Raw genomic sequence first — 25,354 nt, forward strand, 5'->3', positions numbered from 1 at the left:
TTCAAACGCCATCAGGGTCGATGTGACTTCACCCTGCGGCCTTGAGTCATGGATCATTTTAGAAAAAGAATCAAAATGAAAAACCAGAGGAGGGAACACATTGTCTCACAGCTTCCTTTGTTATTCAAAACGTCCCGGCAGCACAGAGTCCGCAGCTCTGGGATTGGACCGGACTGGGTCTGCCCCTGGTTCCTCATGATAAGGGAGGCAGGGGCAGACCGGGGGACTGGGCAGAGCTGCTTACTCACACACTCACTCTCTAGTGAACACTGAGGAGGAGAGAGAGGACAATACAGCAGCAAGAGAGAGAGAGAGAGAGAGAGAGAGAGAGAGAGGAGGGTAGAGAGACACTGAGCAACCACAGTACACCAAGGAGACCACAAAAGCAATCTTCCCCCCAAATCCCCAACTCCGCTGCACAGAGAGACAAACAAAAGCATTCTTGGCTTTCAGTTTAAAAGAGGAAAAAAAGCGAACAATACGCGGGGCGAGATCATTTACTTCAGATACAAACTCGAGCAGAAAGGCGTGACAGGACGGCGTCAAGCTCGCGCTCTGCATCCGTAAAAACGTCTCCAAAGCCGGAGTGAGGGATCTTTGCGCAGCGCTGCATGAAGGATAAAAACATCTGGGAGAAGAAGAAACAGGATGAGAGCGACTCAGAGGATCACATGGCTGCTGCTAACAACCAGTGAGTACAGTTCAATCCAAATTACGCGCAGAAGGACGCACCTGTGGGGCTGTTTGAGAGTTTTATTCCTGCTAGTTTGGCTCGTTTTCTCTGTGAGAGGTGTAGAAAGTGCCTCTATAAGTCATCATATGAAGTTGCTAGGAGGCTGCAGGGCTTTAATGGTGATGTGCAGAGAAAATGAAACAGTGTTCGTGTGCAGAGATGCAGCAACAGGTGCGCAAAGTGCAAAACTGGATGTTATCATAGCTGTGCTGCAAAAGTTCCAAAATTTTAACCGAATGCAGGAAAATAAGACTAAAAATAACTTCTAACTGGAAGGAACTTAACTCTGTAAAGATATAAACGTGCAGCTAGTAGGATGAAGCGTTTTAACTAATAAACAATGTAGGGGTTAGTTATGCTCTGGTGAAGATCCCTGACTCTACTTTAAGTTGCTTACTGTGAGTGCATCCTAAATCTGATCTAAGGGTCCTTCCTAAACTTTATCTTGAGGTCATTTTAAAATAAAAAGTCCTTTAAAAGTTAATTTAAGTGTTCCTCAACTGTGATGTATTTTTTTTAAAGCCAATGATGCATAAGTGTGAACTAAACATATTTCAAAGTAGTTAAAACATGAAAATATTTAATTATGAGGAGGATACAAGTTATGCATTTACAATTTAAATCAGTAAAAGTACAGTATAGTAATATCAGAGTATCTGAGTGATGCAGCTTTTAAAATAATGAACAGATCCAACTTAAATTACCCGACAAAGCCCTTCCTCTCATTTCCACTTAATGCAGCTGCACGATAAAAGTTCAGAGGTTTCATCTGAGAAAATATTGTCAGAATAAAAGTGTTTATTCTACAGGAAAATATCCCTGTAGCTGATGTATGTAATATTATAGGGTTACAGTTGTAATGCTGAGAATACATGTGAAAGTTAGTTTGTCATCCATGGGTGGAAAGATATTATTTGTCCTTTTCTATACACCTTAAATCTTAATCAAGAGTAAGAAGTAAGCTGTGGAGGCAAATGTGAAATATATCTGTCTACTTGAAGTTGAGAAGCTGGATTTAGAAAATATAATCTAAGTTAAATATGAGCAGCTCAAACTTTGCTAAAGTAAAATAGCTCCTCGAGTTTATGCAGTGTTTCCTCTGCTGTCATGACTCGACTTAAAGGACCCCAGCTGTGAGGTGTGATCGTGGTGTCCTGCTCCAAAGCTTCAGGCTCCAGAGCCGTGTTGTGAGGTTTAATCTAACGGTCAGATTCTGGTGAGCAGCTTGACCTCAGGTTTAAGACTCATGGAGAGAGAAGAGTGAAACTTCAATACGATTAAATAAATTAGAAATACTATTTCAACACTTAATAATTGTTTTCCTTTAGTTTGGTTACCTCGTGAGCTCTGGATACATCTTCAAAATTATTGTATTTTATGATTTTGTGTGTTTTGTACGATCCAGATCTACCATCGCCAGCGAGGAGAAAACAAACTTCATCTTCACAAACAATACAAAATAAAAACACTTAGATTATTCTGCAGAGTTGAAACAATTTCATTAACAGAAAACATTCTGCAATGGTTATCTCCTCTCAATCTAAAGGTCAAATCTGCAGGGGAAGCATTGGTTTGCATCGTCATAATGGTTGCAAACTCTGTCAAGCTAACAGATTAATTAATGTGAAGATGGGATCAAAAACATAGGAGCGACAGGTGTCAAGTTTTTGATCTTTGTCGTGTTTTGATGGTCTTCTGTTGTATGACGACTGCAGACACACAAACAACCGCTTCCCTTTGGCTTTACAGAGAGAACTCTGAAAACCTGGTCTCTTGAAGTCAGGGCACTGCAGGTCAGAAGTGAAGACTTAAAGGAGATTAAATTGGAAATACTGAAATAAAAAGCACACTCTTACAGTCTTTTCTCAACAGACTAAACATCTTATCATTCTGACCATCTTTGTTTTCACTGAATGTCACAGAAACATTTATTCTGGACTTTAAAATTTTGGTTTTGATACTTCTGCAGATTAACTCTGTTTGGCTGCATGTTTGTTTGATGTGCTGGGAACTTTAAAAAATATACGGAAACGTGCAAAAGTAGCAGAGAAAAACTGTGAACGCTGGAGTCTTGAAATCAGAATCTTAAGAGTTTCACTTTGCTTGACGATAGAAGTTCATGCGGACAGATTCAGATATACTTGTCTGACGCACAAACTTCTATAAAGGTTTTTGACGAGTTACAATCTTTTGCGTGTTAACTGCTGCACATTTGAGGGTTATGGACTCAGATTTTAAGGAAGAAAACATAAGAAGTTACAGTTTTACAGTAAACTCAAATTTTTCCACTTTGTTTGTGTGAATCTGCAGCTCTATGAAGGAAAGAAAAGATCTCTGGATGCTGCTTTCAGAGGAGAGACAGACTTGTCTCTTGCTGTTTGCTGCCCGTCCAAGCTTTTTTTGTTTCTTCTTTCTTTTTAGAAACCTAATTTGAGCTCTAATTAAGGAGAGCGAGGTCCTCCAGAGAGAACAGATGTCTTGTTTTTTAGAAACTTGAAGATGTTTTTAGTGACGAGGAAACAGTCGCTGCATTAAATCTGAACTGAAGTGTCAGAAATGATGATGTGTGAGGAACAGTAGGACTCAGAGCTGAGACATCTGCCCCTAAACCCCCCTTCCTCTAAACACACACACACACACAGACACACACAGACACACACACACACACACACACACACACACACACACACACACACACACACACACACACAGACTCACTCACACACAGGCTGAATAATGAAGTGCACCCTGACCCCCCCTCCCCGCCTGAGAAGCAGTGAAAGTGTTTTTCTTTAATTATGCACCTGCCGCTCTCTCACACACAGTCTGAGGATTCAGACGGAGGCTTTTCTTTCGTGAGCGTGTGAAAAAAATGGTGCGACACAGCCTCAGAGCCTCGGCGAGTCTGAGGGCTGTCAGCACTTCTCTCTCTTAAAGCAGCACGTGTTTGTGCTTGTGAACGTGCATCTGTTTCTGTTTGTTAAACAGCCTGTTATCAGCGGGTCTGTTGAAATCCAGAACATGTGCAGCAGGTTTCTGAAGCTTCAGGTGTGAACTTGATTTTGATTTGATACTTTTTGAGATCCTCTTATTGTGAAGTTCATGTTTCTTTATATTTATGTATCTTGTGGTAATCTAGAAGTCCAGATTATGCACATTGCAGTTTTTTCATTATAAAATAGAGATTTTTTTCTTCAATGACCAGGAGAAATATTTCAGTGATTAAATCTTCTTAAGTATTATAAAGGAATAGTTTTACATATTGAGCATCTTTACAGTGTTTCTGAGAGTTAGAGATGCTGCTCATCTCCTTGTTAACATATAATTTGTTGCATCTATGCAGAAAGATCGAGGTCGAGGCAGACAGCTGTCTAACATGAGTCTGGTCCTGCTGGAGGTTTCTGCCTGTTAAAAGGACGTTTGTCCTCGCCGCTGTAACTTGCTAAATACTGTTAGGTGCAATGCCCATGGTGGATAAAGGTGGGGTAAGTCTTATCCTGTCTTGGTGTTGGGTCTCTGTTCACAATTTGACATAGAGTACAGTTTAAACCTGCTCTGTTTGTAAAAGCTTCTTGAGATAATGTTTGTTGTGATTTGCTATACAAATAAAGATTGATTGATTGATTGAAAGAAATTTCTGTTGCAAATGCATCTGCTGTAAAAAATGTTTTAAGTATGAAACCGTCTGAAACTCAGAGTTAAGACCTCAGACTTTGCCTTTTTTTTAACCGTCTCAGCACAGAGCAGAAAGTTTTGTCATGGCTTTGAGTTTTCCAGATAGCCAGTCAATACTTCAGGTAGTTATTGAGCCTTAAATGCGGCTAAGGCTGGACATACTCTAGGGGATTTCAGGACAGATTTAGGGCCTGATTTGCCGCCTCAATGATTAGGAGCGTGGCCTGATTTGAAGATTGTCGTATCGGATAATTTGTCTGAATAATCCTCAAACGTGTGGCATCAATATGACTATTTCACTTCTCCGACTAAGTCGAATCCCATGGACCTGGATCACACAAACATGTTTGATGTTTATGATTCCAGGTTTGACTGCCTCTGACAACATAAACCCCAATAACTAATGAGAGAGAGACGCAGACTGTGAGGTGTCACCAACGGGTGTTGAGTACTTTTATAGCGAATGTAAATACAACCATACCCAGAGCAGCTTGTTTTTGCTGCAAACATCATCTTGCATTTTTTGAACTTTCTAGACTTCTCTCTCTGGCCTGATAGTTAAATGTTTATCCTGTTATCCTTCAGAGTTCCTGCTTTTTTTTGTCTGTCGAAACACTTTGTAAGCATTTGTTTTTAAAGGTGCTACGTAAATAAAGTTATTATAATTATTATTGTTGTTGTAGTTTGATCATGTCAGGGCTGTAGCTGAAATATAATGTCCAAACATTCATGCATGCCACAAGAATACACCCGAGGAGTGTGAGGGAATAAACAGGGTTGTAGTCACATCCATCGTGCACTTGTTTTGTCCCTGCAGGAGTGGTTTCACTCTGAGATTCTGCACCTTCTTCATGTCTTTCTGATGCCGTAGTTTGCTCTGAGTTTGAGTTGCTTGCCCGCTCTGCTCCTCTGAATTCACTCACAGTAACTCTGGGTCAGTTTATCAAGCTGATAACCAGCTCTATGTGGCTGCTAGGTGAGAACTCGTCTGTCCGGGTTAGTGAAGCCAGATAACTAAAGATACCCGGGTGTGTTGAACTCCAGGTTTTATTTTCTCACTGCTGAGCATCAGGACAGCGTGTTGTTAATCTGTGTTTGTTTCCTTCAGCTTCACTGTGACATGACCTAAGGTGATGACTTGCACTCATCCTGGTCTTTATTTGATCCTGTCGTTAGTCATGCACTTTCCTTTTACAAATCCATGGCGTGAGTATGTTCCAGATTAAACGGAAGGATATCTATAAATTTTAAACAAGCCGTTTCACTTTCCTCACCTCTGTCAGCTCACTGTCTGCTCCGGTATTTGATTGATGATAGATAAGAGGAAGTGTGAGCAATGCTTTTATTAGTGTTAAAGATAAAGTGTTTGAATCATCAAATGTTTGAAGCTGATGTCAGTAGTAAAATACATTTGTTGGATCACAGACTTCAGGAAGAAGAGCTCACATCAGTTATCAGTCCTCTGCAGGACTTCCTAACCCCCACGCTGACCATCTCTCCGCTGCGTTCGTGGGTTCATGACTTGTACGTTTCCTACAAGATAACAGTCGGCATGCCGGACAGCAGCGGCCCGGCTCGGCTCACCGGTCCACTGTCTGCCGAGAGAACGGAGAACAATAGATGGGAAAAAACTTTATCAACAGCAGAGCCGAGAGTCGGGTGTGGTGGCAGCAGACGGCCGTGAGTTCTCTCCTACTCTGCTTCAGGAGGCTGCGGATCAGACGGACGGAGAGAAACAGAATATTCCAGAGCACAAACAGAGTGTCCGGTTTGATCCACAGACAGTTATCTTTAGATATCACTGTTCTCAGGAGTAAAGGACTAAGATGAGAAGTCTGCATCTGCTTATGATTGAATTTCATGAAACATAAATCAGCTTGGAGTGACGTATCTGTGGAAATAGGCTCCATGTTTCGGTATCAAGAAGAAATAAAAGAAGGGAAGATATGACATGACGTGTTTTCTACTAAAGCCTGAGTCTTTTCTGAAACTTTCAAAAGCGTCTTTCGGTTTCCTCATAATACAAAGTGTTGCCTCTCTTCGTTCTGATGCCCATGCGTCCTCGAATGCACCATCATGGAGAAGGTTTAAATCTAAATGACCTCAAACTCAACCTTCTGTTTACAGTAGAGGAAGATAACTCAGGAAAAGGTTGAAGTCTGTGTCGATCTTTAGAGCTGTAATGAAACCAACCAATCACTGAGCTTACATTTGGTTTGTTTTGGAGAATCCATGGCGCCAATTCTGACGTAAAGTTGGCTCAGTAGTTTAAGATTGAGCACAGTTATCGCCTTATTTGAAGAAGATGTTGCAGAGACCTTCAAGTCAAAAATTCTGTTTTTGATCACGTCAGATATGGAGAAATAAATGAATCTGAATTTCCTGTGATTCCTCAGAGACCCTGAAGGTCTCACGTGTCCTTATTTGGGCATGAACGTATGGAAGATGCACAGGGTCGAGTTTTTGAAGCTGCCATGCGGGCTCATGTCTGCTTCAGGGAGTGAATCTGCTCTCTGTAAAAGTGAGCGTTTCATCTCTGTCTGACACTCTCCTTCACCTCCACTGTAACCCCGCACTCCCTCTTTTTACCCAGCATGCCACGCTGCACAGCCAGGTATCCATTAATCAAGACGGAGGCTGGTACCACCAAGGACCTCTCACTTCTCCTCCTCCTCCTCCTCCTCTTCTTCTAATGCCTCCTCGTTTAGTCCTCCCCTCCCTTCTTCACATCTCCTCCTCACTTTCTCAGCGCTCTTTCCAGCTGCATCATCACTTCGTGTGAACTCCCCTCTCTGCTCGGGATTTATGAAAACACCAAAGACTGCTCCTTCAGGTTCTGCGAGCAGAGAGTGTGAAATGAAACATGCCTACACATTTAGATCATGCAGTAACAATCACACGCTTACTTTACGTGGTATTTAGACACAATGTAGCTTAATTTTTAGTACAGAAGCAGGTTCGTATCATTATCTTGTTTCCATGTCGTCTTTTATTTGTAAATTTATGGAAAACTTCCACCGATGGTCTGCAAACTTTATCCTGCATGTTCTACAGGAGAGGACACATTGTTGGTGCTTTGCAATGTTGAGAAAAATCTGCAGCACCGTGTTTTTGGAGGCATTATTTAAGAGGTGTATTTTCCACAGAGTAAGACACTGTATGTCTACTTTGGGGGATTCATAACACAACTATGTGATAGACTGGAAACCATGGGTGCACCCCGCTTCTGGCCCAGTGATTGCTATGATAGGTTCCATCCTCCGGACCCCAAACTGGATAAGCAGTGAAGATAATGGATGCATGGATGGACAACACGGATACCTCCTCTGCACACTGACTGTGATGTAGTGAGACGTAAAACCAAAATCACCCAAATGGTAGTGTCTGTCAGAGGCACACAGTCCTGGAACAAACTACCAGCTCACATTAGGGAGCTTAAGAACTACGGTACCTTTAAAAAAACACTTAAACATTAAAAACAAACCAGTCATGAACACATGAATAATCTGTTTCCTCGATTTGATGCTCGGGCTTTGACCTCATCTTCCATCTTGTTTTTATAAAGTCACAAAAGCGTACGTTTTGTATGTAAACTTTGTTTGTAAGTCAGTTCGTGTAGGGTCCTGTTAACTGTCTTGTGACATCTTGTAATTTTAATTCTCATGGTCCATGTTTTATTTAAGTACCTGCCTTAGGACTACTGTGCTAATTCAGGCATATTTATATTGAGGCATACTGTTGAAATGTTGATTAATGTGCATTGTCATAATCAAATAAACTCAAATTAAATTAAATTAAATTACAAAGAGATGCATTATGTTATAATCAAGTAGCAGCCTCCAGTGTTGAAACATAAAGCCGATGCAGAAGTGCAAAAACTTCAGTCCACAAGCTGAGCACACATCACTCATTTCTCCAACTTGTCCGAATCAAGCTTTAAAAAAGGCGTACACCAGGCGCAGACACTCAAAAAACGGATAAATAGATGTGTCTGATTTTTAATAATTACTGAAGAGGATAAATAAAACTCCTTTGTCGACTTTGCATCACTTCTTGGTCAGGTTTTGAGTTATTACGCCAGCAAAAGTGCACTTCAGATCGTGCAACAAAGACCTTTTGAAAAGAGTCTCTTGGATCTGAAATTCAAATAGAAGTAACCCAGACCAAAACTACCTGATCGAACTAAGCTACACCTTTAAAAACATGCAATGGCCTGAGAGGCCGACAACGAACAACAACACACTTAGGCCACAGCTTAAAGATGCTACCTGTCGAGCTAAATGCAACAAGAACATGTTTTGCATTCACATTTCAACTTTGATTTAATCTATCACTGTACTAGCAAGAGATGTGTGTGTGTGTGTGTGTGTGGGTGTGTGTGTGTAGCAGGGGTGCAGAGCTCTAACATTGAACTTTTACTATTAGTGCTCCCCACAGCTAGCATAAACACACATACCAGACCGGTTTCCAAGGACAGGGAGTATGTTGTTTGAAGATAATGTGTGCAAGACTGTTACTCCTTATGTGTGTGTGTCTGTGTGTGTGTGTGTGTGTGTGTGTGTGTATGAGTGTGTGTGTGTGTGTGTGTGTGTGTGTGTGTATGTGTGTGTGTGTGTGTGTGTGTGTGTGTGTGGTCACTTCCATGTGGCCGTTAGATTTACGGCGTCTCAAACCCCTCTTCACTTTCTCCCCCTCCCTCCCTCGCTCCTCCCTTTCACTTGTCTCTCTTTTATTCCTGCAGAGTGTTCTTACATTCACAGCTCCTCTCCTCCCTCACAATGTAAAGACCCCTCCCTCCATCCCTCCCTCCCTTCCCCACAGAGATTTGAATAACCCGTCTCACCGGGACCAGGATGGGGGCAGCGGAGCCCCTAAAAGGCCCGGGCTGCAGCAGGGGTCTGCAGTGAGGGAGTAGCCCGTGCTTGCATGGCTGCACGTGGGGGCTGGAGGGGCTTTGTGTGGGCTGTCAGCAAGCTAACAGGGCCGCTTTGTCCTGCAGGGGCTTTCAGGCGACAGCTACATTTATTTATTTACTCTCTGTAGTGCATGTTCACGCTCAGATGCACATCTGACTGAGTTACAGTCACAGGGTCAGGCGAGCTGGACCGATATCTGACACACACTCAGAAACTAAGCCAAGAGTCCAGCTGACATGATGATGGTTAAAAATGTGCTTCATGCGTGCACGGAGAAGTAAAACATGTTTTAAATAAAGTGACAGGATGAGAGGTCAAAATAAAAACATAAAATATCACAGAAGTACTTTGAGTTTGAGCTACTGCCTCCGAGCAAAGCATACATTCTGAAAACGCAACCAGTGGGTGTTGACGGACAAGAGCGCAAGGAGCTGGACCGCAGCAGATGGGAGATGGACCAGACATGGATCTGGTGGAAGTCCTGTGTTAGAATTACCACAGACCTGAGGATGAAACTAGTTGAAACGTATGCGGCATGCTCCGGCATAAATAAATAGATATATTATTTGATCCCTGATGTCTTCCCTGTTTCATATCTTGAAAATGCACTGTTGTAAAAATTTGTCCCCTAAATAAGCCGCCTCTTAGTTTAAAGGGGAAGAACTCGATTGCCCTGTAGAGCGTGCTGACTTTGACCCCTCTTTAATTAGTCTGGAGTTAAAGAGGAGGCCTGACGCCTAAAATCATCGCCTGACGTCCCTCATGGTCGTGTGGCTAGATTGGAACAAATGATACCAATAGTATCTGTTGAGGCAGAGAGCAATAAAACTGTCTCCTTCGTCTTCAGTGTGTGTGTGCGCGAGGCCCTGTGTGTTTGCGTGTGTGTGTGTGTGTGTCTGTGTGTGTGTTCATGGGGACATTTATTTACAACATGGCAGCCAGGAAGGGAAGACAATTTACCCCGTCTCCACCCTCCAGCTGCCCCGTCATTCCCATTTAATGTGTGCGGGTGGTGGTTCTCACACTGGACAGGATGGGGGTGACGCCCTCTGGAAGCAAACAGTGGGACCTCCTGTAGGGAGGGCAGGGAGGCAGAGAGGACCCCCTGACCTCCTCCGGACCTCCACTTAGTGTGAGGGAAATCAGGCTAAACACCGTCACACTCTGCAGGACGACTTAAGAGCAGCTTCACGATAGATCAGGGCGGAGGACGGACAAATGTGAGGACACGTTTAACTCCTCGCACTAATGATATTTACTCAAGAGGGCTTCAGACTTTCTGCTCCCTTCAGGGGATGAGTCATGCATGAAGTCGTGGATTTAAATGCTAAATCAGCCTGAAACCAGAGTGTGAATACTTTATCACAACCACAGCTTCTTAACATTATACGGTGGTTGGACAGAGAAATCTTTACTGTACTCAGTTATTTGTGTTTCCACTGAAACTGTTGGAATACCAAGCGTACTTATCTGACCTTAAAGGGAGGAGCTAGACACATTTCAACCCGTTGATGGGTTGAAAGACTCGACACTTACTGTGTAACAGAGGTATTAAAGAACGACCATGAAGAGAGCCATGTTTAAATATCCCGTGGATTCCAAGAGAGTAATTTTAAATGGGTGATGTCCTCCATTGTTGCCCTTTTTTTTATTAGGTCTCATTTGACTTCTTCATCGAAGTTATTGGCAGGCTATGCTGTATTGCACTGCTACTATGTCACGATTTTACGTATAGCTGACATGCCTATTGCTATCTAATTCACACCAAGATCTGTTACTTACCAAGTAACGCAGGACTCTCTCCAGATCCATGTCCGGTCTGTCTCTGCTCAGCTGCAGTTTGGCTCTGTGCTCTCATGTCGATCACTAGTCACGACACCGAGGATTTCCTGCGGTAATTACAGAAACAATGCTTTTATACCTCCATTATGGGCTTCCCCTCATCCGTGTATCTCAAATGGCCTCTGAAAATGATCTGTTGACTCCAGGCCTGGCTCGGCTAATTTAATGGTTTGTTGTTGCAGTTAAATGAAATATAATCTGGCATCAATGTAGTATTAGGAAAATCAACCAGACATTTTAATGTGACTTCCTGTCTTGCTCGTTAGGTTCCAACTGAATCGATGCGCGTTGCTTGGGCATCCGGTAAAAGTCTTGCGTATCTGCTGTGGAGGACTCCGGATTGTCGGAGCCGAGACGTAGCAAAAACGCAACTGAGACAGAGCCAGAGGAAGCGCACATGTTAAATAGAGTTGAATCCTATCAGATCCTATGCTGTGGCGAAACAGAGACAGGCCGACCACGGATCTGGTGTAAGTCGTCAATTATGGCACTGTAGGTCGTGGAAACGTAAGCATGACCCGGGTTTACTGGACTGCTCGGTGGAAACACACCATACTCAAACTCAAACTATGATGCTTTTTAAAAACACACTCAAGGAGGTTAGTAGCATTAATATGACCAAACTTATGTGATATGAATAAACCTGTTTAAATCTCATCATGTAGCTGTAGTGCCACTGACATGACGTGTGTCTCCTCTGAACTTTGTTCACAAACTAAACATTTGTCTTCAAACGGACGTCGACAGGCAGACGCAGTCCCTGTGTAACCTACTGTATATTAATGTATGGCTACGTAAACCGAGTCCAGAACAATAGAAGCAGCTGGCACCGCACCAACATAGGTCGATTAAGTTGAGACTTTTGACAGAATTAGAATTCACACACAGGATTAAATCAACAGAGTGTTTCCTGTCTCTGAGGAGAGCCAAGAAACAGAGAGAAGAGCCAGGGAAAGGACAGCAGGTCGGTTCTCACACCCTCATCTGTCCTACCCCCTCACAGTCTACCGGAGTGGGACACACCCCAAGACAAACAGAATAACAACAACACAATATGACACGGACTACACTCTGAAACAGTAGTACAATTCAAACGCTCAGATCAGGGTCATACAGGGAGAGAAAGAGTCATACTCAGGAGAAAGTCACTGAACCTGCTCTGTAAGAGTTAGATTTGAAGCTGGGTTCCTACCTCTAATGGTTGGGGTCCAGTAGCCCCTCAGGCTGCTGTCACATATGTGCCCGCTAACTGTCATTAATTCCCCACTCTCTTTGACCAATCAGAAGCATTCTATTCTACTGTGTTCCATTCTGCCTTGATGTGTTCCATTCTTCTTTGATGTGTTCCGTTCTTCTTTGATGTGTTCCGTTCTTCTTTGATGTGTTCCATTCCTTTTTGATGTGTTCCATTCCTTTTTGATGTGTTCCATTCCTTTTTGATGTGTTCCATTCCTTTTTGATGTGTTCCATTCATTCTGTCCCTTTCCATTCCATTCTATTCTATCCCATACAATTCCAACGTTTTTACAACAGTGTCTACTGTACGCTGATTGATTTGACATGACGTGTGTGATCAGGTTTTCCCTGGTATTGCTTTTGCTGTTGAAATTGACTCACTGTTAATTTGAGGTTTCAACCAATCAGAATCAAGTACTCAACACATCTAGGTATTAAAACAGAGGACTATAATACAGGAAATAGCATAAAAAATATATTTTTAATTTAATAATATTAAAGAATTACGATATAATCAAAACCATCAATCAGACCCAGAATAGTCTTAAAAGAGGGTAAAATTGACTCATATCTATTTGCTGTTTAGTAACACTTAACTGTACAATAAAATGAATAATAAAATGAGGACTCTTAAGGTATAAGGTGTAATGGTGAATTTATCAACTTTATTACCTCAGTTTTGTTTGTCACTTTAATGAGTGGCTATCATTTACATTTGTGTTCATATTAATAAATAATAGCAGTGCTTCAGATGACAAATACAAGCTCTGAGCAGAGCTGAAGTCCAAGAACACGAAGGTTCTTCTCATGTCTTAAAATCAGACACTCCGAAAGAGCCACATAAGTCTCTGAGTAACTTTCTCTTTAGAACAAACTGGAACTGAAAAAATCTGTGTTTTAAACCAGCTGATGATGTTCATCCCATGTTAAGTTAGTTAAGTTAGTTTTTGTTAACTTTTAGCTCACATTCAGTACTAACAAGCTGTTAGCAGACACAGAATAACACTGGAAGTCATGTTGCTAACATCATATGAGTCTTGAGTCCAGTATTTCATCTCTTTAAAGCTCTACCTCGCCCCCCCTCCTTAAATCCAGACTCTTATGAAGCTAGTTTTAACAAGGCTGATGTTCCTCTTAGTTTGCAGCTTGTAAAGTCTCTGAAAGTAAACAAACCAGGGGAAAGGTGCGTGATGTGTTGAAGTGAGAGGGAGGTAGAACTGGTGATTTGACAGAGTACAGGTGCTGATGTGTGTGTGTGTGTGTGTGTGTGTGTGTGTGTGTGTGTGTGTGTGTGTGTGTGTGTGTGTGTGTGTGTGTGTGTGTGTGTGTGTGTGTGTGTGTGTGTGTGTGCGTGTGTGTTAGTGGAGGCAGTGTGGTGAGGAATGTGTGGGTGAGGTAAAAACAGCTCTGTACTGATAGCAGTGGATCAGCCGGTGCCGTCGCCCACTGAGAAACAGATACGTCAGTGACAGCGAGGTCAGCGGGGTTCACAGGGAAGATGACGCCACACCTGAGAGAGGGAGAGAGGAAGAGGGAGAGGGGGGACGGTTGATGAATTCAGAGCTCTAACAGGAGAGATTTGGTCACTGTGTCAGCCGGCAGCCGGGCATCATCTCGGGAACAATTTGTCTCAAAGCAAGCCTGAATTCCCCTCACATGATGTCACGCTGGAAATATTTAGGGTTACATCCATGACGGAAATATCCGCTAAACATTGTGCATGAATAGATATTTTCAAAGGAAGACTTTGTAGATGATTGTTGTCTTTCATGAGTGTCTCTCCTTATCTTTGGAAAATGGAACATTTGAATGATTGCTGTTGAGTTTATCTTTTGGATGGATCCTTTTTTCCTCTCCTGTGTTTGTGTTTATTTCTCTGCTGCTGTTTGTAACATCCTGCTGCTTAACATTTTTCCAGTTTGGAATTACTAAAGTACATGTATCATTCATCAATTTTTGCGTTGAATTTCGGCGCAGATTGTTGCAGAAACACTCTTGACATTCAATGCAGCTGCAATTCTCGACTCTTTAAGTTGTGCACAGCTGCATTTCTGTAGTTTGTATTTTTTGTTTGTTCTTTATTTAATTTAGACAAAAAAAAAAAAACATTTTAAAAGTTAATATGAACTGGGGCGCCGTTTTGGCCTGGTGGTTAAGTCATGTCATGGTTAAGTCAATTTCAACTCCCGTCACTCCTCACTCTCTCTCCTGGTTTCTTTCTCTTCCAACTGTCCTGTCCTCTCCGAATGAAGACATTAAGTTAAAAAAAATAAACACATTTGTAAAAATTCAAAAAGAGGCCCAGAGAGTGCCATCATTTCTGCTTTATATCAGTTTTTATTTTAGATATCATTTAGCATTTCTGCTCTAATGTATAATTGATTGTTGGGGCAGGGTGGTGCAGTGGTTTGCGTCATAGCAAAGAGGGTCGTGCTTCAAATCCTGGCTGGGGCCTTTCTGAATGTCCGGCTTCCTCCCACAGTCAAAGGAAGAGCTTGCTGGATTAACTGGTCACTAAACTACCTGTAGGTGTGAGTTTGTCTGTCTGAGTTGCTTCAAGCCAGTTTCCCTCTGAAGAATTGGATTCAATAAGGAGACAGTTATATGAATATGAATGAATACAGATTTTATGTTTTTTATGCTCCTCCATAAAGTTTGTTAAATCTACACACAGTCTCAGAGTGTGGACGCAGTCAGCAGGACGTGTTCACTCGTTCCGTCTCCTCCTCTGAACAGAGAACCTGACAGTCTGTCTCTCTTTGTCCCTGCAGGCTGTCAGCTGATAACAAATGTGATTATGTATGTGTGTGTGTGAAGTGTGTATCGTGTGTGTTACAGAGACAACACAGGCTTGGCTCCACCAGCCTCCACTTGACCACAGCACATTCTTATCTGATCTCTTCTGACTTTAATGCTGCATTTATGTGTTGTGTGAATTATGGACATTGTTTTGCAGGAAACGTTTGTTTACATGATGTTTAGTCGGAGAAGCAGATCTTTACATTCTCACTTAAATCAACCTCGCCAAGAGGGGGAACGTTTGGTGTCTGGAGATGTTATTGGGGAGGAGTTACCTCTCTTCATCGCCTGTTTAAGAACAGCTTAATGTGTAGTCTACAGTATGTGTGCACGTTAATTAGTTTGGGCTATTTCTGACTGGCTTAAACATTCTGTCTCACTGTCACATGGCTGCTAAGTTGCACTCATTATTTCTATGATTAATTCCTCCTTTAAATATTTAGTTGCATTTCCTTCCTTTCATTCTTTACATTTCACCGGGTGATAGTGCTGTCTTATGTCAAGTGAAGAGCAGTAAGTAGACAGTTGCTACGTTCTTTAATCTAATGCACAAATATTTCAGTAAAAAATGAATTAAAAAAAGTCCATAGTCCGAAAGAGAAAAGTTAAAATTAAATTAAAAATTAATAAATAAATAGGTACAAAATAAATAAATAAAATAAAATACATACATCAAAATAAAATAAACATAAAATAGTTGAGTAAATACATAAGAATGATACAAAATAATACTAATTAGAATTATAGAAAAGCAATAGAAATAATTACAATAAACTATAAATAAATGAAAGCTAGGGTTGGTAGTCACGGAAAATGAGCATGAATTTGAATGTAGCATTTCCTCAGGACTCCGTCTAACTCTTCCCTCCCTCCCCTCGAAGCTCCTCCAAAACGACACCTCCTCTCACACGCACGAGCGCCGCTGATTCCCGACCATATGATGGTGACTGATCCAAAAACAGTCCTCAGCACATCTTTGTGTTTTGAACTACGTCAACTCATGTCTCACTTAGTGTTAAGAAAATACCAAAACATTTTCATAGTGAAAGTTAAAAATACAAACAAACATGAAATGTACGTACAGGAGGCAGGCAGAACGGCAGGACAGAATTTGATTGGTTCCATAATTTGGCTCCTGATGGCAGGGATTGGTTGTTGTTTTCCCAGGTTTACTCCGGCTGTAGATGGTGTCTTTTTTCACTCTTTTTTAAGAACACATTATGTATTGATTACCATCGGGACATAACGATCATTTTAACCAGTAAAACAAAAGTGTGTCTAAACCTGACTACCAACCCCAGCTTTAAGTATATAATAATCATAATAGTAATGTTTATCTCAGATCAGTCCATTAGAAAGTCAACTGAAAAGAGATGAAGCAACAGGTGCCCACCTCATCTGGAATGCATCAGTTTTTTAATCATACTCTTGCAGTGATATTCTCCATATAGAACATGTCCTTCAAGCTATTCAAGACCCCCACTGTCTGACTGTGGAGGGCTGTGGCCTTAACAAGGAGACTGTCATGATCCAAAAGCAGGACCCTCACAAGAAATGCTATGATATCATATTTTGCGGACTGCGGACGGGACACTGTGGCAACTCACTGGGCACAGTAAAACGTATTGATATGATGGTGCTTGCATTCAGAGAGGGAGATTCTTGCTGTTGGCCATCATGAAATGTCCTGTGAAATCTGTATCTGCCTTTGTCTATGACACTTGGGCAAAATTTGGAGCTCACTGTCTTGAATGTGCTGGAATCAAACTTCCAATTAAGAGATGACGACTGTCGCTGAGCCACGGCTCATCAAGTTTTTAGGAGTTATGTGCAGAAGCGAATCCAGATAAAGCAAACTTAATATCTGCATTATGAGTAGAACAGGAAGAACTGTGATACAACATATTTACTGGATTTTAATTGTGTATCTCAAAGGAGTTTTAGTCCATTAGAAGAAACATGCTCAGCCACTAAAACATCTCGTACTCCTTTGAGGAAGTATAACATGATGTAAATGTCGTTAAAGTGACCGAGTGTACGTGTATGTGTCTCCACACATGCATGCTGGCTGTGTGTGGATGTCATGTAGGTGGGTGGAGGTCAGAAAGCGTGGGGGTGCGGGGGATGTGTGCCATTGTTTTCTGGACTCGGAGTCAGGCGAGGATTGTTGGAGGGGCACTCCGAACGGGCCGTGGTCACGGGTGTGGTGCTTCCAAGGTTATTGTGTGCAGCATCCTGTCCTGGAGACTAAAAATAGAGGAACAGAAGAAGAAGGGGCGCTGAGGCTGAGGCTGAGGCTGAGGCTCACAGCTGTCAGACCTGCAGGAAGTTCAGGAGCAGAGGTCGACGAGATCAGACTTCACAGAGCCACTTTGACTTCAGAGACTGTTACTCTCGGTCAGAGCTTATCAATAGATTTAGATCGACTACTGATCAACGTAGCCTCTTGGTTTTTTGAAGCAAAGCCAGTAAGGAAGTGACTGAAACCTGTATTATTTCTAATGAACACCAGGGGGCGACTAAGCTTGGACCACAGTTGGATTCTTTAGAAGTCTGTGCCCACTTTTCACTGGATTTATCCCCACTGAAGAAACATGTTAATGGGTTTATGAATTTAATCTCTAGTATGATCAGTCCTTACCGAAAAAACAAGGTGGTGACTTTAAAATGCTTAGCGTAAGACTTCAAAATAAAACAATAAATTACATCACTGAGGCTACTTGGCGCTGTGAAGTGCAGTCTAAGGTTTTAGCATCTTTCATGGCATGGCTTTTCTTCCAGGCTTCATGCTCTTCTGGATTTCCTTTGCAGGGTTTCCTTTGCTTTTGAAGCCAGCCTCTAATGGACAGTCAGGGAACTGCAGCTCTGTTAAACTCCTGCTCTGGCTTCACTCTCCAACACCGTAGGTTGCTGCTTGCTGTGAATCAGAAACAGACAAAGCTTTCATGATTTCTCTTCTTTGTGAACTGTCTGTTTGGAGTCCGTCATTTCAGCCATCACCAAAGTGCTGAAGTGACCCACCCTAAATCACACTCTGCTTCGTATCATTTATTTTTTGCCAAATGGGACCTTCATGCACAATATGAACATGAAGCTGTGTTGAAGAAGACTTGAAATCTTAAACTCTGGGAGAAAAGATTAATTGAGAAAAAAAATCAAGTCAAATCAAATTTATTTATAAAGCACATTTAAAAACACAGCAGAAGCTGACCAAAGTGCTGTACAATACATTAAAAAAAATGTTAAATCAATAAATGAAAAAAAATAAAAACACAATGTGAGACCAAACCAAACAATTATTTGAAAAAGAAGCATACAAACAAACAAGGAAAGCATGTCATTGGGAATTGAAAACTATTCAGGGCTCAAGGATTCAAATAGTAAAATATAAAATTGAGTTTTGAGGAGAGTCTTAAAAGAGTCAACAGAGGGGGCAGCCCTGATTGAGCAGGGGAGGCTGTTCAAAAGATGCGGGGGCCTTCACACCAAAATCGCAGTCGCCCTTCAGTTTATTATTATTATTATATTATATTTTGACCGGGGAACTGCCAGGAGACCCATGTTAGAAGACCTCAGAGGCCTGGAGGTTTTGTAGGGGCTCAGGAGGTCAGTTATGTAGTGAGGGGCCAGACCATTCAGAGCTTTAAAAACAAAAAGCACAACCTTAAAATCAATTCTTAAGCAAATTGGAAGCCAGTGGAGGGAAGCCAAAACGGGGCTGACGTGATCCCTCTTCCTGGAACCAGTCAGAAGCCTGGCTGCAGCGTTTTGGACCAACTGCAGGCAGGACAAGGCCGACTGACTGATTCCAGTATACAGAGAGTTACAATAATCAAGGCAGGATGAAACAAAAGCATGGATGACTATTTCAAGGTCGTTTCGAGAAAGAACTGGTTTTAACTTTGAGAAGTTTCTGAGCTGGAAGAAACTATTTTTCACCCCTGATTTTACCTGTGAATCAAAAGTCAGGGCTGAATCAAAAATGAATCCGAGGTTTTTTAACAGATGGTTTAATGAAGGTTGACAGATCACATAAGTCATTGTGAGTTAGTTTGGTGGCATGCTGAGGGCCAACAAGCAGGGCTTCAGTTTTACCGTGGTTAATCAAGTGCATCCAGTGAGGTCACCACCTGCTGCTTGTTAATTCCTTTCTTCTGAAACTAAAACTACGATTTCCTCTTTATAATCTATGGTAGTGATAAGTCAGAGGGTTATGTATCTCTGCCACTGTTCGTCCTTTTTTCTGATCCCTCTGTTTCTCCCTTCTCAGGCGTCCTGCTTCACATCATCTCTGCGCAAGATGACAGTCAGAGCGCTACGTCTGTGTCAAAGGACAACACCGTCACGGCTCCTCCGACTGTGGTGACAGCTTCTACAAACAAAGTAACACCTTTGTCAACTGAAGACACTAACGCTAAGGCAAGCACTACTGCTACTGTGACTGTAGCGCCCCCTGCTGCTGAAACCACTAAACCTACTCAGCCACCAACAACTGCAGCCCCCCCACCTACTCCAACAGTAACAGTTTCAAACAAGCCAACAGAAAACACAACACCCATCAAACCAGCAGCCACTGTCCCGGCCACCGTCCCAGCCACTGCATTAGCAGCTGCCACCACCCTCATCCCAGGAGCTTCTACTACCAAAACCAGTCCTGTTACTGCAAACCTCAGCACGTCCAAGAACCTGGCCCCGGCTGCAACCACCGCCAGTAGCAGCGGAGGTGTAGCAGTCTCCTCAAGTGCTCCCATAATACAGACGACAAATCCCTCTGGTGTGGTTCTGCCTGGGTCTGATGCACCTGCAACACAGCCAGGAGGTCCAGGTAACGTGGCGACAACAAAGAGCACAAACATCTCCACTGATCCTGCTGCGACAGTGCCACCACCCACCAGTCACAGCAGCATCAGCTCTGGGACAACGCAGGACGGCAAAGGAGGTAAGAGCTCTGCATGCAGATATAATATCCTGATACTGACACTGCTAGATCCTGTGAGTCTGGATCAGCAGTGGATCCTGTTTATGAGAATGTAAATACAGTGTTTTGGGTCCAGGGTTGACTTTGGTGAGCTTTATAATCAAGATGCTTCAGATACATTGATATAAACGTAGCTTTTAAATCGATGAAAGGTCATTTCTAATTGGCTGAGATGGCCGTGCATCACCATCTCCCTGCTCACTGTTGTTATTCTGCGGTTGAAGGAACGGACAGATTGACAGTGACAGCAACAACCCACCAGCCGACAGCATCGACAGCCCCGCAGCCTCCTGGGAACACGGTGACCATCATCAGCCCCTCCACCCTCACCGATGCAGGACTAACAACTGGAGGGACCTCAGGAGCTGGAGCTGAAACCACAGCCCCCCAGACCACCATCAACACCATCACAGTCGCTCAGCTGAAGACGTTCCGGGTGTGTTTTGCAGCTTTTTCTCTCACGAGTACACAAAAAGGATTCTCATGCATGTGACTGATTTATCTTCTTGTTCCTGCAGTACTCTCTGAACACCGGACAGGAGGTAAGATTTACTTTATTTTGACTTTTCTATCTTTAAATATGCGTCAGAGCATTTCTATTCCGGAGCAGTTCATGTGATAATAAACACAGTTCCTGCTCCGCTCTCCTCAAATCTCTGCTATTGTCCCGCTCATGGGAGGCAGACCCGCACCCTTCCACTCCTTTCTTCTCTGACATTTACTCCCAAACGTTCGGTCTAATTAAAGATGTCGAATTATTGTGCAACATCCTGCAGGGAGAACAAGAACAATACCACGTGTTGTTTTTAATAATCTCACTTCATGGTCTTGTAGGATGCAGTCGCCATGCTTGGTGTTACTTACAGCCTCTGGTAACCCAAATCAACAAAAACATTCTGCCTATGATATTTCAGACCAGATGTAATACTAAAAACTATGTAAAAATATTAGGACTCAACTTCGATCCATTTTTCAAATATGTTCAATTACGTTTTTAACACGTTTCACACTGGGTTTTAAGGGGGCGGGTCTAAACTGATATTTATGAAGTAATAAATATCTAACCAATCAGAAATGAAACACTGAGTCACGTGCACACATGTTCAACAAAACTACTCAGCTCCTGCTCAGACCGTCTCCTGACGTCTCAGCCAGCTCCCCTCAGTGTTGTCTAGCGTGTTTGCTAATCACGTCCTGCCTGTAATCTGTCTGTTTAGCTGTCTCTCTGCTCTTTGCACCGCTGTGCTTGTGTGTCCCTGTCTGCACATCCACCACTGAAGATGACAGCTGGTTGTCATTCTTCTGTTTCCCTAACTGCGGTGGAATTGGGGAACATTTGGGACACGGTTGAGTTGAACCGCTAAAGCAGTCCCACATATGCTCCGCTCATTTCCCCAGGACCGGTTCACTAACTTTCCCCAGGACCAGTTCACTAACTTTCCCCAGGACCGGTTCCCTAACTTTCCCCAGGACCGGTTCACTAACTTTTCCCCAACAGCTCAGTCTGACACCCGGAGCCGAGCTCCTCTGCGTGCACATACAACGCTTCAGCCTCCACTGCTCCGGGCGTCCCATGGTCCTGATGCCCCGAAGCAGCGGAGTGATAAAACTAATAAATGATTTAAGTCCTGATTCTGAAGTATTTTGTCACTCAGCACTCAGAGACCGTTTGAAATTAATAATTTTTAGATTCTGGAGTTTTTATGTCTTTAGATTCAGAGTCAGACGGCTCAAACATGCAGGCTGTGAACTCTCTCTTGACCTGTCAATCAAAGAGTTAGGCCACGCCCACACAATCCTGAGAAATGCTCTGACCTGTAAAATAAGCTATTTTTGAACAGAGTTTTTTTCAGAGTTGTGGATGTTAATTTTCAGATTTTTGTTGAAGCTTGATGACACATTTAATTTTGATATTCTATATGAATTTTAAATATTCCATTTGCGTTTCCAGAGGCTTTATTAAAGCTTCTGCTTGTGTGGATTTAATAGAAAGTAGGAAACAGTAAAAATGCGACTCTGCGGGGAGGAGTGTTCTGCTATCAGGGAGCGACGGTCGCTCTGTTCCCCTGGAATGAATTTTAACAACGTGTGTGACCCTTTGACTCTTTTTGTGTCAAACACTGTGACTATTAAACACTTAAAGTCCCATCAGTCTCTGCAGCATCAATCAACAGATGCTTGACTCACGCCTGACATAAGGGGCGTAGAAATGTCCGCCACTACTGTCCCGGTTTACGCTACACACTGCCTTTGTTTGCAGGTTTTTATGATGCACTAAATGCAGGAAAAGGTCTTAAAAACAGAGCATTGACTGAACAACTACAGAGCTATTCAGCAAGATAAATATGTACTATTTGTTATTTAAATATAAAATGTATTATAAGATGTTGGACAGTCGCATCAGGATTTGTGGAGAGTCTGATTTGCAGACCATCTGCTCACTATCCCTCAATATCGAGCTACCAACTAAAGACATAAACAAGTTGACAAAAAGTGTTGATTTCAAGATGATTTGATTTATTTATTTATGCACCTTAATAAAAGGAGTCCAGGGAAAAAGATTCTCATCAGCCTCATAAATCTGTAGTAGTTGCACATCTGATCGAGACAATGATGTAAAAGACTTTCTGTTTGAAATGTTAATAAACAAATTCTTCCCTAAAAAACAACCTCCTTACTTCCCTCCGCTGGTTTAGTCTCGGGGTGTTCCTCGCAGCCATCCAGACTCAACGGACAGGAAGTGGTGAAGCTCGCTGTAGAAAAAAAGATTCCAGTCACAGGGTGGAAAAAGTGTCTTAGTGAGATCCCTTCCTGCCTTTCACTAGTTTCCTTCGTTCCCACACCTCTTGTTCACTCACCCTCTCCGTCTCTGTCTGACTGCAGACACAGCTGCGCTCCTCACATCAGCTCACAGGAAGATCTGACCTCAGCCGTCACCTCTCACCTTTTTAAACTCTGACAAAGAAAAAGAAACAGAGATGGTCTGTGTTCAGGTTTGTGATGCACAGACTTTTACTCATCTGTTTCCTTTTACCTCAGAAAGACGAAGAGAAGGAGCTGGTGGAGGTGTGCAGGCGGCTGATGGTGAATCTGCAGGATGGAAACTGCACCCTGACGTGGAGGCATAACGGCGGGAAGGTTCAGTTTGACTGTGTGCAGATCAACGGGAAAGGTAAAGCAGGAAACTCAGATTTAAAGAAGTGTTATAGAAGTTGTATACGATAAACCACCCGCTCACTGATATAAATACATTTCTGTTGCAGTGAAAACCAGCCTGGCAAATCAGATTTATGAAGAAATCAACAAGGTGAGAATTAAAGGGATTAAACCTGAGCATTATTTGAAGGTCTGATTGATAAAAGGTACAAAAACAAGCTATAACTGCTGCAGTGTAATCCACTTCCTCATATACACACATCAGACTCAGATTGTATTTGAAATGCTCAACATTACAGACAGGATCCCTCAGAGATAAGACGTTTGGTAAACAGCAGGTTCTTTTTGTGAAAGTAGAAATAAATCTTGCTTTGTTATCTTCAAAGTTACCGGACTGCAGTGATAAAACAGTCATTTCACCTCCCCAGACTTGAGATATGATGCACAAATTTTGTTTGAGATCCGTGCTGACCCTTTAGAATATGAAAAAGTTAATCTCAGAGGTAACCCTGCGTCTTGTGTACAGAGGCTACATAACTCTAACCACTGCACTGTCCTGTCTCTATGATAAAATGCACAAATGCCACAAAATAAACATATACATTACCAGTCAAAAGTTTGGAAACACCTTCTCATTCAATGGTTTGTAGTTATTTTAGTTATTTGAAACACTGTAGATTAATACTGAAGACATCAAAACTATGAAAGAACATATATGGAATTATTGAATGAACAAAAAAGTGTTAAACAAATCAGAATATGTTTTATATTTTAGATTCTGTAAAGTAGCCCCCTTTTTCCTTCATGACAGCTTTGCACCCTCTTGGTATTCTCTCAGTCTGCTTCATGAAGTGGTCTCCTGGAATGGTTTCTAATTAACATGAGCCTTGTCAAGAGTTCATTTGTAGAATGACTTGCCTTCTTAATGTGATTGAGACCATCAGTTCCATCAGTGTTGTTCAGAGGTAGGGTTAGTACACAATGGATAGCCCTATTTGACTACTGTTGTAATCCAGATTATGGCAAAACCAGATTATTTCATAGTTTTGATGTCTTCAGTATTAATCTACAATGTTGAAAATAATAAAAATAAATTAAAACCATTGAATGAGAAGGTGTGTCCAAACTTTTGACTGGTAGTGTACATAAAGAAAACATGACTAAAGAAAGTCACATAATAACAATGTTTGAACTGGTTTCATCAGATGTGATATATTTGTTTGAAGCACAATATTTTATTTACCTGTTCAGTGTGATTTGTCTTTCACTGCAGGTAGAAGACTCTACCAAACAGATGGTATGCAATGTACAAGTGATGCGTAAGACAGAGTTTGATAGCCTTGACTGAATAAATGAGCCTTAAATGAGGAGCTCCCGACGGGTGTTGGTAGTTAAAAAATGTCTGAAACCGAACACATTTCTCATGACTGTCTTTACATTTTTATTAAAGACATACACGATGAGTTTATTTGACCTTATAATAAAAATATAAGCTTAACTCATGAGGATTCTTTCTGCGCTTCAAAAGGTGACAACCGGATGCAAGTAACCGGATTACAGTGTCACATTTTAAACCGGAACACCGGCTTGCTGTGTCATCATATGAACACAAAACGAAGTACAAGAAATACTCACTTTTAAATCTGAATCGTAACAAAGCAACTTGTGAAAACAATGATCTTGAAATGGACATACATAGATTCCACAGCATCAGCCGTTGCAGACTGTTTTACTGCTCCAGGATGGAGTGATCCAAAAATTATTTTTCACCAGTCAGACCTCAGGATATGAGAACAGATACACGGGCGGGTTTAGAAATGACACCAACAGAAGCAGCAGTACCTTGAAAGTCTTGCAGGGTCCCCTCTGTAAACCTCTTCTTGTGTTTCCTCCTTAAAGAAACCAACAGATCATAAAACCCTGATCGCCATCCTAGCGTCCTGTGGAGCTCTGCTGATCATGATCATCATCCTCGCCGTTTGCGCCTCACACCACCGCAAACCTTACAACGAGAACCAG

General features: G+C 42.2%; 1 protein-coding gene across 1 annotated transcript in view; it reads left to right on the top strand.

The window, feature by feature from the left end:
• Positions 1-249: 249 nt before the first annotated feature.
• Positions 250-25,354, top strand: part of podxl (podocalyxin-like) — a 28,041-nt gene continuing 2,936 nt past the window's right edge. The window contains exons 1-7 of the mRNA XM_034673396.1: positions 250-691; positions 19,472-20,140; positions 20,404-20,615; positions 20,698-20,721; positions 23,219-23,351; positions 23,443-23,486; positions 25,235-25,354. Of these exons, the coding sequence (XP_034529287.1) occupies positions 649-691; positions 19,472-20,140; positions 20,404-20,615; positions 20,698-20,721; positions 23,219-23,351; positions 23,443-23,486; positions 25,235-25,354 (1,245 nt within the window). The 5' untranslated portion in view covers positions 250-648. The remainder of the gene's footprint in view (positions 692-19,471; positions 20,141-20,403; positions 20,616-20,697; positions 20,722-23,218; positions 23,352-23,442; positions 23,487-25,234) is intronic.

Source organism: Notolabrus celidotus, chromosome 21 (genome assembly GCF_009762535.1).
Source record: "Notolabrus celidotus isolate fNotCel1 chromosome 21, fNotCel1.pri, whole genome shotgun sequence".
In the NCBI taxonomy this organism is placed as follows: Eukaryota; Metazoa; Chordata; class Actinopteri; order Labriformes; family Labridae; genus Notolabrus; species Notolabrus celidotus.